This window comes from Plasmodium relictum (assembly GCF_900005765.1).
Source record: "Plasmodium relictum strain SGS1 genome assembly, chromosome: 5".
NCBI classification, from domain to species: Eukaryota; Apicomplexa; class Aconoidasida; order Haemosporida; family Plasmodiidae; genus Plasmodium; species Plasmodium relictum.
In genome coordinates, this window is record NC_041683.1 from 221767 (window position 1) to 240761 (window position 18995).

The 18995-nt window shown below is 18.0% G+C and overlaps 4 protein-coding genes across 4 annotated transcripts; 3 read left to right on the forward strand and 1 right to left on the reverse strand.

Moving 5' to 3' along the window:
- Positions 1 to 932: 932 nt before the first annotated feature.
- PRELSG_0506400 (conserved Plasmodium protein, unknown function) lies at positions 933 to 3582 on the forward strand (the record flags this gene model as incomplete). Its single annotated transcript, XM_028675314.1, has 2 exons — positions 933 to 1044; positions 1196 to 3582. The coding sequence occupies 2 exons, from the start codon at positions 933 to 935 to the stop codon at positions 3580 to 3582; spliced, it is 2499 nt and encodes an 832-aa protein (XP_028531915.1).
- A 603-nt stretch (positions 3583 to 4185) lies between these two features.
- PRELSG_0506500 (protein kinase c inhibitor-like protein, putative) lies at positions 4186 to 5256 on the reverse strand (the record flags this gene model as incomplete). Its single annotated transcript, XM_028675315.1, has 5 exons — positions 4186 to 4323; positions 4448 to 4582; positions 4771 to 4823; positions 4940 to 5034; positions 5168 to 5256. 5 exons carry the CDS (start codon positions 5254 to 5256, stop codon positions 4186 to 4188), a joined length of 510 nt encoding a protein of 169 aa, XP_028531916.1.
- A 952-nt stretch (positions 5257 to 6208) lies between these two features.
- PRELSG_0506600 (phosphatase, putative) lies at positions 6209 to 7645 on the forward strand (the record flags this gene model as incomplete). Its single annotated transcript, XM_028675316.1, has 1 exon — positions 6209 to 7645. One exon carries the CDS (start codon positions 6209 to 6211, stop codon positions 7643 to 7645), a length of 1437 nt encoding a protein of 478 aa, XP_028531917.1.
- Positions 7646 to 10649: 3004 nt separating this feature from the next.
- Positions 10650 to 16394, forward strand: PRELSG_0506700 (asparagine-rich antigen, putative; the record flags this gene model as incomplete). Its single annotated transcript, XM_028675317.1, has 1 exon — positions 10650 to 16394. The coding sequence occupies one exon, from the start codon at positions 10650 to 10652 to the stop codon at positions 16392 to 16394; it is 5745 nt and encodes a 1914-aa protein (XP_028531918.1).
- Positions 16395 to 18995: the final 2601 nt, after the last annotated feature.

An 18995-nucleotide genomic window follows, 5' to 3' on the forward strand; every position in this document is an offset into this window, starting at 1 on the left:
TTTCAATAATTTTCATATTTTTTGGATATTTATCTATTTTTTAAAGGCGAATACTTCTGAAATATAATCTATCAGTGGTTTATATTTTTTTTATGTTTTATTTCTATTTTTTTAAATTTTAGTTTTTCATAATTATTATTAGAATATATTCTCAACAATTTTAATATTTTTTTTTTTTTTTTTTTTTTTTTGTCCTTATTTTTTAGTTTTTTATATCAATTTAAATTGATTTCATGTATTTTTTAATTTTCCTCTCTTTTTTTAACCTTTTTAAATACTTTTTTTTGTCTTGCAATTTTCATTTGTTTTTTGTTTTAACGCTATCTTTAATTTGTTATATTCTTTGTAGTATAATAATTGAAATCAAACAGTTTCACCATTTTTTTTTAAGAGAATTAAAAATAACAAAAAAAAAACTATTTCTTTTTAAAATTATGAATGGAAAATTTTAAAATTTTTTATTTAAATGAAAATTGCTTATAGACTGTTTTAAGTATCTAGGTAAAGCATGTAAATAAAACTTTTTATACTTTTTTATTTATATATTTATGTTTTAAAAATTTTTTTTTGTAATAGCAAAATATATATTAATTTTTATGCACAATTCACCATTTCAATATACAACTTTTTAAGTTGTGTGCTTTTATGTGCACACAAAAAAAAAAAAATATGAACAGGTTCAAAATTTTTTAAAATGTATTCATAAAAATCCCTGTAATTAAAAAAATTTTCAATTAGTTATCTCATACAATAAACGAAAAATATTAAGCATCTCTATTTTTAATAATATAGAAACAAAAAAAAAAAATTTGAATCCCAATACTTAAAATAGGAAAATTTCATAACTATATACCTTTAACTTTTTTAAAATAGTTTATTGAATTTGTATTTTTTTTTTTTTTTTTTCTATGGAATAAAAAGGATGAAAAAAAATGATTTCAAAGCCTTTGCCAAAATTAAGTAATAAAGATGGACCTTTACTAAAATCAGTGAAGCCTTATATAAATCCTCCTATGTTATTAAAAAATAAAGGAATATTACCTCGTACGTCTATATAATATTTTAGAAATATCTATATTATAAAATATATATTTAAACCTTCATATACACACATATAAAATATATGTTATTTTTTATTTCTTATTTATGTTCAATATTTTCAATTAGTATTTTTTTTTTTAATAATTTAAAATAGCTCTCCAAAAGAATCCTATTTCAAAAAACGTAGGTAATGATATAAATAGTAAAAACAGTAAAGTAAAACAAGAAATGAAATCTTATGAATCCAAAAATAAAGTGCTAGAATCAAAAACAAAAACATTTGAACAAAAAATTAAACCACCTGAACTAAAAATAAAACCACATGAACCAAAAATAAAACCACCTGAACCAAAAATAAAATCATCCGAACCTAAAATAAAACCACCCGAGCTAAAAATAAAACCACCCGAGCTAAAAATAAAGCCACCCGAACAAAAAATAAAAACACCAGAATCAAAAATTAAATCATTAGAACCAACAGTAAAATCATCTACATCAAAAGAAACCAACTCATTTGATTCAGTCAAAAAAGAATGTCCTAAGAATACTTTATCAAAAACTAAATCTTTTGAAAAAAAAAATATTTTTGATAAAGTAAAAAATATTGCACTAATGCCAAAAAATGTTGAAAAAACCAATCCATGTGAACTCATAGAAAAAGATAAGTTATATTCAGATACAAAAGAAAAAATAAAAGCTCCAACTTCTCCAGTTATAGAAAAAAGTACATTAATTAAAAAAGATATATCATTACTAGATAATGAAAAGACACGAAATATATTAAATAACAACAAAGGAGTTCAACAAAAATCGTTAGTTAATAAAAACTCAAACATTGTAGATATTTCAATGCAGAGAAAAGGAAGTAACTTTAGGGCGTTAACAAATTCACATAATAAAATTGAACAAACGGAAGGATATATTAATAGTGTAACTAAAAATAATATAATGATTGGAATAGAGAATGAAACAAACAAAATTGGTCCTTTATCAACCTTTAAAGAAAGTAAATTGATTCGAAATACTCACTATATAAATGCATTTTCACGATTTAATGGAAATTATCTAGGTAAAGTTACAGGACCACCTACACCAATTTCTAATTTAGACAAAATTCCTCAGAATCATAACGAAAAAAAAGATGTTCAAAATGAATTTCAAATAAATAACTTTTCTAATAATTTTTCACCTTTTTCTGATTATTCTTGCATGATGAATTTTCCTCTTTATAATATTGATAATAACTTAAGAAATAGTAACATAGTAAATCCACCCTTTTGCTTTTACCCTGGTGTGTGTGTCCCTTTATACCCATATGATCCTATGTATTATCAAAATTTTTATATGAATAGTTTAAATGAAGAAGAAAAGAAAAAGGAAAAAGAAGAAACTAATAATGACAAAAAAGATACGAAAAAAAAAAAAAAAAAGATTGATGATAATACAATGATAGCTGCAGGGCACCTTAAACCACTGCAATTTAAAAGTGGAGCAGAATGGAGTAGCGAAGATGAAAGATATTTAAATGCTGATATATATTTTGAAGATGAAAAAAAAATTAATAAAAGAAATAAAAATAAAACTAAGAGTAAATATATTGGAAACTCTCAGTGGTATGAAATTGAACATAAATTAAACAATTCAAGAGGGGTTATTGAAGATGAGGATGAAGATGAAGATGAAGATGAAGATGAGGATGAAGATGAAGATGAGGATGAAGATGAGGATGAAGATTATAATCAAGGTGATAATAAAAGACATAAAGAAAAATTGAAAAAAAAAAGTATACCTCTTAATAAATTAAAAAGAAAAAAAAAATATAAAAACATTAAAAAAGATATAGAGGATACCAATGATCTTAACTTTGATATATATAAAAATTATAAAATAGAATATTTAAAAGAAAAACTAAAATGGGCAAACGAATATTTAAAAAAAAAGAAAAAAAATGAAGAATTAAATAATAGTAATTCTGTAACATATAATCCTCTAAGAAAAAAACATATTGAGCGTTTAGATGATGTTGCAAATCTTTTTTTACCAAAAAACAAAAAATACCAAAACTTATTTGATTTGGCAGTGAATTTTTCTAATATATCAAATGATGATAAAAATGACATAATTAATATACTTTTATCATGTAGAGAATTAGAGAAATTAATAGAAGAACAACATTGTATTCTTGACATGTTGGAAAATGATTTGGAAGAAGTAAATGCATCATTAAAATTGCCTTCTAATTGGGACAATTTTCAAAACTTTGAATTATTACAAGAAAATATTTTAAATTCAGAAAAAACGGGTTTGCCTTTAAATAATACTCCTTTATTTATAAAAGGAAAAGTAGCTCTGATACCAAAAAATTTAGACACTTTCTTTGATGAAACAGAATCAACAGACAAAAAAGAATCAACCAATACAATAACTAACATAAATACAGAAAAAAATACACCAACAAATACTAAATTTACTCCCAAGTTAATGAAATCTAAAATGAAAACAAAAATGCCCTTACTGTTAAAAAATACTCCTAAATTATAAAAAATATTTATTTTATCTTCCTTTTTAAGATTTTCACAGAAAACTTGTATTACTTTAATCATTATTTTTTTTTTTTTTTTCATTTATCATATAGTTATTTATATATATAAATTTTTTCATTTTTCATTATTTAAATTATTTATCTATTTAATTTTTTTTTTTTTTTTTTTTGAACTTTTTTAATTGTTTTATTTTTGTGCCATTTTAATAAATTTAATTTTTCTTAATTTTAAATTTTTTCAATTATTTTACTTTTTGTAACATATACTATTTTCGTTTTTTCAATAGTTTTAGTCTTTTTTTTTTTTTAATATTTACTACTTTAAGATGTTAAAACTTTTCATTTATATTTTTATACATAGCTGCCAAAACATTAATATGTTGAATAATTTTTATAATGAATGAATTTTATAATATATTCATATTACTTTTTGGAAAAAAAAAAAATATTAGATATATTAGTTTGCACATACATATATTTTAATAAGAAAATAAATGCACTAAGCTTTTAAAGGATATTAATTAATTTACTTCAATAATATATGAACCATTTATGTATGTATGTTTTTTTTTTATTTTATAATTATTATTTATTTCTTATTTTTATCCTGGTGGCCATTTCATTTGTCTTTTAGCTAAAATGTGTAAGTGTAAATAATAAATAGACTGACAAGCTTCTGGTCCGTTATTTACTACTAATCTAAAATCTCCTAAATTATTTCTTCTTACTATTTCGGCAACCTATTAAATAAATATATTGATATATTATTATATATATATTTATTTTTTTTAATCATTTTGAGCTATATATATATGTTTATTAATAAAATAATATTATTAATAAAATAAAAAAAAAGTATTATACCGCCCACATTAAATGTCCAAGAATTTCCTTATGTTTTTCCTCTGCCTTACTAAGTCTTGTTAATCCATCCCTATTTTTTGGTATTACAAGAATATGAACTGGTGCTTGAGGATTTATATCATTAAATGCCATAACCTAAATATAAAATATATTAATACATATAATTAGTGAATTTATTTTAAAATTTAAATATTGTCGAAATATAAAAATATATATATATTCAAGTGTAATAATATATAAAATTATGTATGATTTTTTAAGATACATACTATTTACAAAAATACAAGTTATGAAAAATAAAAGTAAAAAAAAAAAAATATTACCTTATCATCTTCATATACAAGGTCTACTTTCATTTCTCCATTGGCAATTTTTCCTTTAAAAAAAATTATTTTACAACATTAAAATGTATTTTTATTTTTTTTTTATAATTAATTATTTTTATTTTTTATAAAGCATTTTTATTTTATCCTTTTTTTTTTGAAGAAAAACCAAAAATAGATGATCCATTTTCGTCTTTTCCTGCTGCTAATAATGCTTTTTCTTCTTCATCAGCCATTCTGGCTAATTTTTTATTTATAGCTCTTCTATAAATATTTTATAAATAATTTTTTTTTAAAGGTTTAATAAGGATTTTAATTATAAATAACAATTTTATATTTAAATTTGATTATTTATAATACATTTAACTATTTAAATAAAATTTTTTTTTTTTATTACGTCAAATACTTATTGTTGTATGAAAATTTGATAAAACAATTGAATACGATATTTTTGAAATTATTTTTAAAGGATTCTATTGCTTTCATTAAACAGAAGAAAACTACAAATTAAAGAAAAGAAAAATTTATTAAAAAATTTATTTACAATTAGAATATAATTAGATGTGCATATGAATTTTTTTTTTCTTTTAACTTAAATTGTGTAACTTACTAAATAATATAAAAAAAATTCTTAGACCCATATATACATATATATATTTTTTTTACAGAATTAATAAATCCTTTTTAATTTTTTTTTCTTTATTTCACTTCTTTTTTCTTTTTTTTATTTTACTTTTTTCTTTTTTCTTTTTTCTTTTTTCTTTTTTCTTTTTTCTTTTTTCTTTTTTCTTTTTTTTTTTTTTTTTTTTTTTTTTTTTTTTTTTTTTTTTTTTTTTTTTTTTTTTTTTTTGTTTTTAGTAGGAGAAATATTCAAATTTCTTTTCAATTTTGTTAGAGTATAAATAGGATATTAAAGAGACAGCTTGAATATTTTTCTATGTACTCATTTAAAAAAAAAAATAGAAGAAAAAAAAATATTTTCTGTTATTCTTTTTGTACTTGTTAAATTTTAGAAATACATATTTTACAAATATTGAAAGTTATATAATAGTATTTTCTTTGTACTAATATTAATTTTTTGTGTTTTATTTTAAAAAATAACCACTTTTTTTTATGCTTAATATAAAATTGTGACGAATATTCTGTTTTGATTGATTTAATAAAAAAAAATAAAAAAGGAAACTTGGTTCTTTTGAGAAGAGAATACTCAAAAATTTTAAGAAAAATAAATAAAATTAAAAAAAAAGTAACTTCAGAAAATATGAATAATTTTTATTTAAAAAGTCAATATATAGTGTATTATTATGCAATTTAAATGTGGAATAGAAAAATTAGGATATTGTATATATTCATATTTGATATAAAGTAAAATAGAAAAATTATTTTTTTTTATTTGATATTTTCTAAATTTAAAAAAAAAAAAGAAAAAAAAAGAATTATGGCCTTAAAATTTAATTCTTTTTCTAATTTAAAAGTTAAAAAATCTGTATGTATAAAATATTTAAAATTTTTATTTTATTTAAAAAGATATAACTTTGAAAAGAAATGGAATAGATATTACTGTTGTTTATTTCAAACAGTAGATGAAAAAACAACATTAAAAAAGTTAGCTCTTGATAAATTTTCTAATAATCTTGAAATAATTAAAAACAAAGAATTTTTCTTTAAAAAATATGTTTCTTATTTATTATCTAAACCTATCAAAATTGCTTCTTTTGATTTTGATGGAACATTAATTAATTCTCATTCTAATAATCACCAAAATAATTTATTATATGACAAAAATGTATTAAACACTCTATATAATTTAAAAAGTGAATATAAAATAATTATTTTTTCAAATCAAACCAACGTATCATCGTGTGTTAATGACTATGATCACTTACGATTTCAGAAGTTACCTAATTTCTTTATAAAAATTCAGAATTTTAAAAATTCTTTAAAATATTTTTATACTTTATTCTGTAATACAAAAAAAAGTAACTTTTCATATTTAAATAATTCAAATAAAACAAAAAGTAAACTTTATTTATTCTTTTTGAATTTAAAAAATAAACTTGGGCATGATGAATACAACTATTTATGTAGAAAATATAACTTCTATTTTTTTAATCATATCATATTAAACCAAAAAAAATATAATTATTTAGAGAAAAAAAAAAGAAATTTAAAGAAAAATATAAATAAAAAGTTTTATTTAAAAGAAAATTCAAGGAATAACAAAAGAAATAGTTTTAATTTTATACATTACTTTTTTTCAATTGGAAAATGTGGAATTGAAGAAATTGATATTTTTACGAAACCGAATTGGGGGCAATTCGGTCTATATATTTGTTTAGAAGCAATGAAATACTTAATAATTTTAAATTTTTATTTTAGAGATTCTTTTGAATTGCTAAAAAAGGATCTTTCTAACCTAGAGAATGAAGAACTGAGAAGTTTCGTACTTCTTAGTATAGATATATTTAATATTGACGAAATACGAGAATTAACAAAAAACATAAAAAGAAAGAATTTTTATATTGATAAAATGAGTTTAAGAATATTAGATATATATGTAAATTTCTTACTAAAAAAAACAAAACCATACATTCTTATAAAGCAGAAATACCCAAATTCAATTTTGATTGATTTTTTTTTAAATGATCAAATTAAAACTATTATAAAAAATAAAAAAGAAATATGGAACTTATTAAATGACAATGAAAATTTAAAATATTTAATTTTCTGTTTAATGTATAAAAATAAAATAATGAAAAATTTAATGAAACATTTTTCTAGTTTATTGTTTAATTTCAAAAATAGTTTTTATGTAGGTAATAATATTGGTCGCCATTTTGATAAGTCTGATATAGATTTAAAGGTAATAGATTAAAATATTTTTTATTTATTTATATTTTAGACACTATACATATTAACTTCATAATTACAATATATTTATTTTTTTCTTTTTTTTGTACATTTAGCACTTATATATTTAAAAAGAGTTTTATTTTTAAAATGTATAAAATATACTCGAAAAATATTGGTTTATATTTTTTTTTTTTTTTTCTCTTTTTTTATCTTTCCTTTCTCTTTTAATTCAAGAAAAAAAAAACTCCAAAGTTTCTATGAAGAAAAAAAAGAGAAATTTCTATATATTTATATTTATTTAAAAAAAAAAAAAATTATATCCATTATATCTAATATTTAATGGACTTAATTTTATCTGTCTTAAAAAAAAAAAAGAGAGCTTTGTAAATATATATGTATATATTTTCTTTTTGAATTTTCTAAATAAGTTTAGTGCTTTTATTTTTATATTTTATATTTTATTTTTGTATATACTTAATTTTTTTTTTTTTTTATAATTCTTCATTTATATTATAACCTTTTTGTTTTTCTTATTATTTTAAAAGATAAATATTTCTTCAAATAAAATTTCGCATGTATCATAAATCCATTTTTTTTTTTTTTCCACTAAATTTTTAGTTCGCAGAAAAAATAGGTATTATGCATTACGGCGATAACTGGTTCGAAAATTTTAAGAATTAAAAAAAAATTTTGTAAAATTATATTTTCTTATACATTAAAAGAAAGAAAAAGAATTTGAATTACTTTTATCTCTAGAAAAGAAAAAAGTGTAAATGAGAAGAATTATCATATTTTAAAAGAAATATAGTTAAAAAATTACAAATTTTGGATATTATTAAATATAAGAAAATTAAAACATTGAAATAGTACAAATAATTATCCATGTTTAATTATATAATAAAACAGAATACTATTATCGGACATTTTTTTCTACTTATATATATATATATATATATATATATATTATATGTTTTTTTTTTCTTTACAACATTTTAATTTTGTTATCTATTTTCCCCATATCTTTTTGAAAAATTTTGAAATTTCAAATATACATTAAGAATATATGAAATATGCATAGTAACCTTTTTTATTTTATTTTCATGTTTGAAATGGATAAACAATACCTTTATCGACACTATTTTTTTTCATTAAATAACTTATCAATTAAAATATTTTTTTTTTTTTTTTTTTGTAGGCAACTATATTTTTTTTTATAAAAATAATTATAATTTGTAAAAAATCAAAAAAAAAATTTAAATAATGACAATATATGCATATATATATGTGCATATATTTTTATGTAGAAAAAAAATAAAATTCATAAAAAATTTTAAATTTAATGAATTATTCTTGTTTCAATTATATATATAATAAAAAAAAAAAAATAATATGTATATAATATATATATATATATACATATATTTAAATAATACTTTATTTTACTTTATTTTTGATTTTTCTCACATTTTATTAATATAGCTTCAATTTTAAATGAACTTATGTAAAATTTATCCGCTTTCAATGAAAATTTTTTTAATATAAATTTTTTGGTTTATTCTTATAATATTTTTCATAAATATATTTGTAGTAATGCATATTTTTCATTTTTATAAGTACATATCATATATTTATATGTAGTATTCATTTAAAATAAAAATTTTTATATTAATGATTTTATTTTTACATTTTTTATGCATTTTTTTTTTTTTTTTTAATATTGACTCATAAAATATTTCATAGATTATCATTAAAAAAATGTGTTTTTTTATTTTATTTATTAATTTTTATATTGTCAAGAATTTTATTTAATATTTTCATTTTTTTGTACTATAGAAAAATAATTGTTATTAAACTCTTTTTTAATTGTTTTATATATACATTTTTAAGTATTATTTAATTAAATTGGTTTTAATAGAATAATAAAAATTATTATCTCATATTATAAAATAGTATTTTACTTAACCACATATATATATATATACGTATATATGCGCATTTTTCCTTTTTTTAAGAAGCATCATTTACTTTCTATTGGAAGTTTAATCTTTTTTTTTTTTTTTATATTACAGTTAACTTTAATTGTGATATTTTATTTTTTAATTTTAATACTAAAAAAAATAAAAATGAAAATAAAAATAAAATGAAGTTTAAAAAAACTATATGAGCAAAAAGCTATATTTGAACGTGGTTTTATTATAATTTTATATTATTCTATCTCTTATAAATTTTTGTGATAAGTAAAATAATGCATATATACATATATATACCATATATATATTTTTCATTTTCCTTTTTTTATTTTCATTTTTTTCTTTTCCTTTTCCTTTTCATTTTTTCCTTTTCATTTTCATTTTTTTTTTTTTTTTTAAAGTATACTTATTTAAAATTGTCTCATTATGCATACATCTATTTTATTTCATTTTTTTTTTTTTAAAACAAAAAAAAAAATTAAGGAAAATATTGAGATATTCCGTCAAAACTGAAATCGTTCTAAAGAACAGATATCTTTTACACATTTATATATATTATTTATTTTGATTAATTAAAATTAAATTTTTTTAAAAAATCCATATTCTTTTTATTTTCATAGCCCGTCTTATTTTACTTCCATTTATATATATATATAAATCTTCCTGCAACTTCATTATAATTGTTATTTACTTATTTATTTATTTATTTTTTTTATTATTTTTTTGTTACCCCTTTTTTATAATGATATTTTTTTAGTAAAATTAATTCTTTCATTTTTCATTGTCGTATTCATAACATCTTTTATTATTTTCTCTTTTTTTTTTTTATAACAAATATGTTAATTTTTTATGAAGTTTTAAGATGCTATTAAGTTTTAATAGACTATAAATTTTTAATTATGTTAAAAAACTAATTCTTAGAAGCTTTTAAGTTTTAGTTATCCTTTGAAATTATTTTATTTTATTTATTTTTTTTTTTATATAAGAACGAAAAATATTAGAAACTTAAGAGATAAAAAAAAAGAAAAAATTTTTAATAAAGAAAAAGGAAAATAAATGATGGAAAATCATAGAAAAGAAAATAATAATAATATAAAAACAAATTTATCTTCAAAAAACAACTCATCAATTTTTTTGATAAATAATAAAGATAAAAATATATTATTCAAAAACTCATATAATATTATAAATAATGATGATGAATATTATTATACAGGAAAAGGATCTATATCAAATGAAAAAAAATTGGGTCAAATAAAACAGCACGAGGTAAATTATAAATTACCTGAAAATTTTAATGTATATGATGATACTAATGATGGATCTAATAGAAATATTAAGGATGATAAAAATGATGATAGCAAAATATCATGTGGAAAATATAAAAATGAGGTAAATATTATTAATAAAATAAGCAATGTAAATAATATTAATCAAATAGATGAATTAACAAATAAAAAGAAATTATTAGATGAAAACGAAAAAGGGATAAACATAAAGGAAGTAAGCATCTTAAAAAATCAATATAATGGAAATAATAGTGAGATGGATTTTCTACTAAATAAAGATGAGAAAAGTAATAATTGTCTTTCATATAACACAGAAATGAAGAACTATAATAGCAATGGTTTCATAAATGGCAAGGATAGTAATTATGAAAAGAAGGATTATTTAAAGAAGGTTCAATTACCTAATAATACTTTTTTAAATGATAATAACAGAAATATGATTAGTAAAAACAATTTGCAAAATCAAGGAAATGATATTAATAAAGAAAATTTTGCTTTATCTATTAATAAAAAAAATGATATAAGAAATTTAGAAATTGATGAATATGCAACAGAGAATAAAAATGTATGCTCAAAAAGTAACGGAGAAAACGAGAAAGTAGATTATAAGAATTCAGTAAAATTCACTGATATGTATTTTGGAGATTCCAGCAATTTAATTGGCACTTTTAAGAATGAAAATCAAAGAAAAAATAAAAGTGAACAAAATGAAGAAAAAAATAAGGAAAATAAAACAATGGATAATGTTAAAAACATTAAAATTGAAGAAGATCAAAGGAATAAAAATAACATGGATAAAAAAAATACTTTGCCTAATTCACATGTTTTGGAAAATTTGTTAAGGATAAAAAAACAAGTGAATTTATTAAAAGCGAAAAAAGAACAAAATAAATTAAAAATGTGGAAAAAAGAAAGTAGAAAAAAAAGAAAAGTTAAATATAGATTCGAAAAAGATAAATGCGGTATATTTGATTTTATAATGATATGTAAATCAGAATTCGTAGGTTTTAAGAAATGTGAAAGTTTGGGTTTGCAATTACAAAGTATAATGGTAGCTGATAAATTAATATACAATTTCATGTGTACAAATCATAAAGCATGTGTAGGAAGTTTTTTATTAAAAGTAGATATGAATAATAGCCATATAGAAATAAAAGCAAGAGGCCCTATATGTATAAATTTTAATGAATTATTTGATGAAAGAAAAAAAAATACGGGAAATAGGTTCAAATGGGAATATCTTGATGTTTGTGTAAATATACAAGAAGGAAAAGATCGTGCAACTGCTATGGGATATAAATACTTGAATAGTAGTGTAACAGGAAAAAGGTATGTTAGAAATTTTGTTTGTATTTTAAATACGCAATGTAATAGTAGACTTAGAATTATAAAAGATAATGATACGAACAAGGTTTGGTTAGAATTATCTGGAGTAAATCATGAAGAACACTGCCCTTATAGCCCTCATTCAACTGAAGGCATGTTTTTAAATAACAAGAAAAGTAGAAAGCAAATATACAATAATAAGAACAATGATAAAATTATTAATCACGATAATAATTTAAGTAATATTAGCAATAATAACAATTATAATAATATAAGCATCAATTATCATAACATAAGCAATAATATCAATAATTATAACATGTATAATAATATACTTAACTATAATTATAATTTTAGTAATATAAATAATACTAATTTTAATAATATAAATAATAATTATAGCAATATAAATAATAACAATCATTATAATAATGAGAATTGTAACAATAGTTTAAATAATAAAAATCCTGTTTACATTTATTATAATAATTATGATAATGACTTGAAAATTAAAAGTATGACTTATTTGAATAACCTAAATAAAAACATCAATATTTCTGATCCATCATGTAATATAATTTCTAATAATAATGATAATTGTATGAACAAGCAATTATACATTTTCCCAAAAATTGGTAGTAATAATTGTATGCATAATAATAATACCTCAAAATTAATTTTAAAAAGAAACATGCTATGTAATCAAAATAGTAACTGTAACGATACAAGTAATAATAATATTGAAAATATATTATTCCCTACATCTTTAAAGAATGCACCTAAATTCAATCCACTGTGTCGTGGTTCTGATAATATAAGCCACATTAATATTACAAATAAAAAAAATTTTATAAAAAACCTTTTGTTAAATTCACAAGAACATAATTTTATTATTAATAACATTTATAATAATAATACTATAAACAATTCTTTTAATAATTACATTCCTTCAAATAGTATTTTAAATAATTATAATAATAATTTAAATGGTAACAATGCTCTGACTAATGATTATAATAACAGTAATAATGAAAATAATAAGAATATTTGTAATGATAATAATAATAATAATAATAGTAATAATAACAGTAGTAATAATAATAATGATAATAATAGTAATAATAACAGTAGTAATAATAACAATTATAGTAAAAATATTTCTAATAGTAATGATAAAAATATAAGCAATATTTTATATAATAATAACAATATCATTGATACGAATAAGAATAATTATTATATGTTGGATAATAAACAGAATCTAAGCCAAAAATATATTTATAATAATTCAAATTATATAAATGTAAATGATATGAATAAAAGCGAATTTCACATTAATAATATGAATAATCCTCAATTTATATGTACATCCGTTGTCTCATCATCAAATTCTTCAAATAACATAAATTTGAATTTAAGAAATTGCAATATGCAAAATTTTAATACTTTATCAAATATTGCTGTGGAAAACAGTTCTTTATATAGTATTCAAAATTGTGATAAGATAAAAAATACTTCTGAAAAAATAATATTAAATGGTTTTAGGAAATTAAGTAATAATTTTAGTAATAATAGTAATTACAAGGAAACAAGTAATTTTATTAATAATAAGCAAAATTTGATGAACTACCATGATACTTTGATGAATTCAGCGAACACAGGAAATATGTATAATAATGATAATATCATCTATAAAGAAATGCAAAATAATTTAAATAATGAAATATATCACAATAACAATAATACACTTAACTGCTTGTGGAATAATTTGGCAATTTCAAATGGTTCAGTTACTAATAATGTATTATTATCTAATTCATCTCTAAGTAATAAAGCAAATTTAGAAGAATATATTGATAATTCCAATAATAACAATAACAATAAACAAATGTTAAAACATATTATAAAGAATACTCTTAAAAAAAACGAAACAAACTTCATTAATGAAGAAAATCAAAATTATAATTATCAGAAACAATATAATGGAAACCATCACGAAAAAAGAAAAAACATAAATCAAGAAAAACTAAAACATTGCTTAAATGAACAAAGTAATGATGAAATAGATAATTATGTGCAACCAAATGAAGATAATAATGAGAACATGAATGAACATAAAATAGAAATTGAAAATCATAGGATTGAATATAAAAATGGAAATGAAAATAAGAATGAAAATGAATTTGGAAATATAAATAAAAGTAGAGATGAGATGGAAATTGAAAATGACAAAACTACAAATAAAAAATACAATAATGATGATGATGATAATCAGGAAAATGAAGATAGCAGTGAAGATAAAGAAAAAAATGGAGATAAAGTAAAAAGTAATCATAAAGAAAATGTAAAAATTAAAAAAAGTAAATTGAAAAATCATAATCAAAAAATAGACAAAGAAGATAATGAAAAAAAAAGAAAAAGTGAATATAAATGCAATGAAATTAAAAAATATGATGATGAAAAAGATAATCAAAATTATATGTATTATGAAAATGTAAAAAATAATAGAAAAATTATTAATAAAAGTAGAGAAATAAAGGAAGAATCGTTTTCACAAGAAAAAGATAATTCTTTTAGATATAAGCAAGCAAATATTAAAGAAGAACCTTTTGAAAATAACGAAAGTTATTTGAATAGAACAAAAAATAATGACACAAATGAAAGAAATTCACGCAAATTTCCAAATGATGGAAAGAGAGCATTATATGAAGGTTCATTTTTAAATGCTCAGAACAATGGCATAGGAAACTTTTTAAATAAAAAGAATAATGATTACTTAGAAGAAAATAAAGATTTTTACGAAAAAAACAATGAAAAAAAAAGAAAAATTAATAATAATTATAATGAAAATGATTTTCCACTAGCAAATAACAACTTTGAATACGATTCATCATTTGATTCTATCAATAATCCAGATTGTATATTTCCCTCTCAAATTTTAAAATATGTAAAAATAGATAAACATAACAATCATATGAACTCTAACAATGAAAATATGAATAAATTAAATAAAAAAATCAATAATGAAACAAATAATAATTCATCAAAGTCTATGATAGATGAAAATTTAAATAAAGATAATATACAAAATAATAGAAGTAACTTATCTGATAATTCAACTAACGGTATTGATAACGAGTCATTTGATAATAATACGAATTCTTCACGTAGTATATGTAGGAATAATGTCAAAAATTTAGTTAATAATAATAGTTTATATAACTCCAATACTATTGTTAATCATGATTCGAATGAATCAAAACTTACTTATAACAACAGCACTATTGATCCATCTAGTAATACATATAATTCATTAAATTGCACACATCATAATAATAATAATAAAAATTCTGATGAATCCAACTTTTTTAATAATTTAAATGAAAATATGCAAGATAATAATAACAAAGATGATTATGAAATTAGTAATATTAATTCACGTTACAATACAGATTCATTAATAAATTATGAAAAAAATTCTTTCAACGAAAATAATAGCAATGATAATAATATAGAGAATAGAAAATTTTATTGTGGTAATAATTCTGATTTTAGAAATAATCATCATCTTCTTGGTAATGTACATGAAGAAGATAATAATATAATCACAAGAAAAATATCATCAAATAAATTAGAAAACCCTATAAATGATTTTAATTGTGCATATTCAAATAACAATTATGCATTACAAAATGACAATGAAACATTTGCAATTTCTAATTATAGTGCTTCTTTAAATATTAATAACACTAATCAAAATAATGATACAGGGATGATGGTTACTCATAATCTTCCTAGTAGTAATAATGATGTATATGTGAATAATTATTATGCAAACAATTATTTAAATGCTGTTGATAATATGAACATCACAAAAAATAATGCATATATTCCAGTACACAATTTAAATGTTCAAAATAATATTTCTCATTCAGATGATTTAACTAATTTTAGTAATTTAAATAGTGTTAATAGTTTAAATAATAATAATAATGAAGTATTAAATTGTGAAATAAGTAATAATTATAAGAATGATATCACATACTCACATAATAATTATTTAATGACTAATTATGAGAATAATTATCAAATTAATTCAAATAACTCTAACATGTTATATGATATAAATAATTGTAATTTGGGATTATTAGATAGTCAAAATAATTTCTTTAATCAGAATTATTAGAAAATTATGAATATAAGTAAATATATTACATATAAAACATTTAAAATTATTAAAAAAAAAAAAAAAAAATTCTGTAATTTTAAAATAAATTTCTATGACTAAAAACTAAAAAGAAATTATGCATATATATGCAAATTATATATGTATAACTCATTTAATTTTATTAAGTTTTTTTCATATTATTAATTTATTTATATTTTATGTTTAAATAATATAAAATTTATTAATGTCAAATATATATAATTTATATCTACCATAAATTATATATACTTATAAATTTATGTTTATAAATTTAAAAATTAATTTTATATTAATTATTGAAGCTAAATGAGCATATTAATCGTTTATTATTTTATAAAGTGTATAAATTAATACATCCTTTATAAATATACCGTTATTTAATACCCTTTAATACTTGTATCTTTTTTTAAATAATAATAATAAAGATTAATTAAACATTTGAATATTTTTTATTTATATATAAAAAAATTTTTTTTTTATTTTATTTTCTTCATAATTTATATTTTATTTATATGCATATATATATATACTTTTTTACTTTTGATTTGTGTAAATTTTTGTATCATTATTTTAATAAATATATATCACTTTCAAAATATTTCATATATATATATGTCTTTTTCTTTAAAATATTTCTTATATTTTTAATATATATATATATATATATATATATATATATATATATGCATTTATCATCTTTAAAAAATATATATTCATATTGCCGTATTCATAAATTAATCAAATAATTAATGGTATTAACAGTTATTAAAAAAAAGTGATATATTTTTTAATTGCATTGTAGTATATATATATGTATATATAGTATAAGTTAATATACTTAATTATTTAAAATTAAAAAAAAAAAATATAGAATTCATTTTAGAATTCAACATGTTTATACAATATTTTTATATAAATACATATATATATTGTAATTTGTTACAATAATAATGAGAAATAAAAATTTCTTATTAATTTATAAATTTTTTAATAACTGGTTTATTTTATTTATTTAGAACTGATATTTATAATATTAATTTTATAAAATTTATAACATATTGCATTGGCATGATAATACTTATATATATATATATATATATATATAAAATTTAATAATTATTAAATTATTTTTTATAAAAAATTTCAAATTAAATTTATAAATACATTTCTTATTATACACATTTATAAATAATATAATTTTTACAATTTTTTTTTATATTTTTTACATAAACATTTATTTCCTTTTTTTTCTATTTTGTCAATACACAATTTTTCATCTTTATAAAATCTTTATAATATATTTTTATTTTCATTTTTGTAATATTTTTTGTTAACTATTTATGATATTAATTACTCATATACATAAAATGAAAATTAACATACATAATGCTTTTTTTTAATTAATTTGTGATTGATATTATAGATTTTTTAAAAATTAGAAAAATTGACATTTATGAATTAAAAAAAAGAAAAAAAAAATTTATATTCATGGGTTCACATAAATATAAATGTTAACATTTATTTTTAAATTATTTTTACATAACAATATATGGTAATAAATAGTAGTAAAAATAAAATTTTTTATTAAACTTAATTATTTTTATAGATATTTTTTAGAATAGACAACTACAATATATTTTTTTCTTTATAATAAAAAGTGACTTTTATAATATTTCATATTAAAACTTTTTTTTGAAAAAATACGTACTATTTAATATGCGCATTTTTCATCTTTTCAAATAAATAAAAAAAATAATTTTGCGAGCTTATCATTTTGTTCATATTCTATTTAAAAATAAATAAATAAAATAAATAAATATAAATAAAATTATAAATAAAACTCTTTAATGAATATTTTCACAATATATTATAGAATTCTAATTTTAATATAATACTACAAAAATTCTCTATTTTTGTAGTATTATATTCCCTTTTTACACTTATAAAGATGGCAACTAATATATTTTAAGGAAATTAACGAATTTTTACTTCAAAATTTTCTTTTTTTTTTCTTCTAAATATAATTTTTATATTTCACTTTTTTTTAATTATACATTTAATGGTATTATATGATATAATTTTCTTGTATAATTTAAATGTTGTAATAATTGTTAAGCATTTCAGATGCAAAAATAATAAGGGAAATTAATGTTTAATTTATAAAGAATAAAATTTTTTAATATAAATTTTTTTGTTCATTATAAATAATTTATATATATATATGCAATGAGTAAAGAAAAAAGATGTATTTTTTTTTCCATTTTTGGAAACTTATCTTTAAGAAAACTACATAATAAATTATTTTTTTTTCTTATAAACAATTATAAATTGCTTTTTTTTTTTTTTTGTTTTTTTCTTTCTTAAATGTAATTAAAGAATTAAAACGAAGTAAAACATAAATATTACAAATAAAGGTTTTTTTTTTTTTTTAATAAGAATTTAAAATAACAAATATCATAATATAAACAAAAAAAAGAAAAAAGCATCACAACATTTTTAAATCAAAACACATCTAGATAAATTTTCGTATTAAACTATTTTATTCTCAAATTTTTTTTTTTAATTCCTTCTCTTGAACAT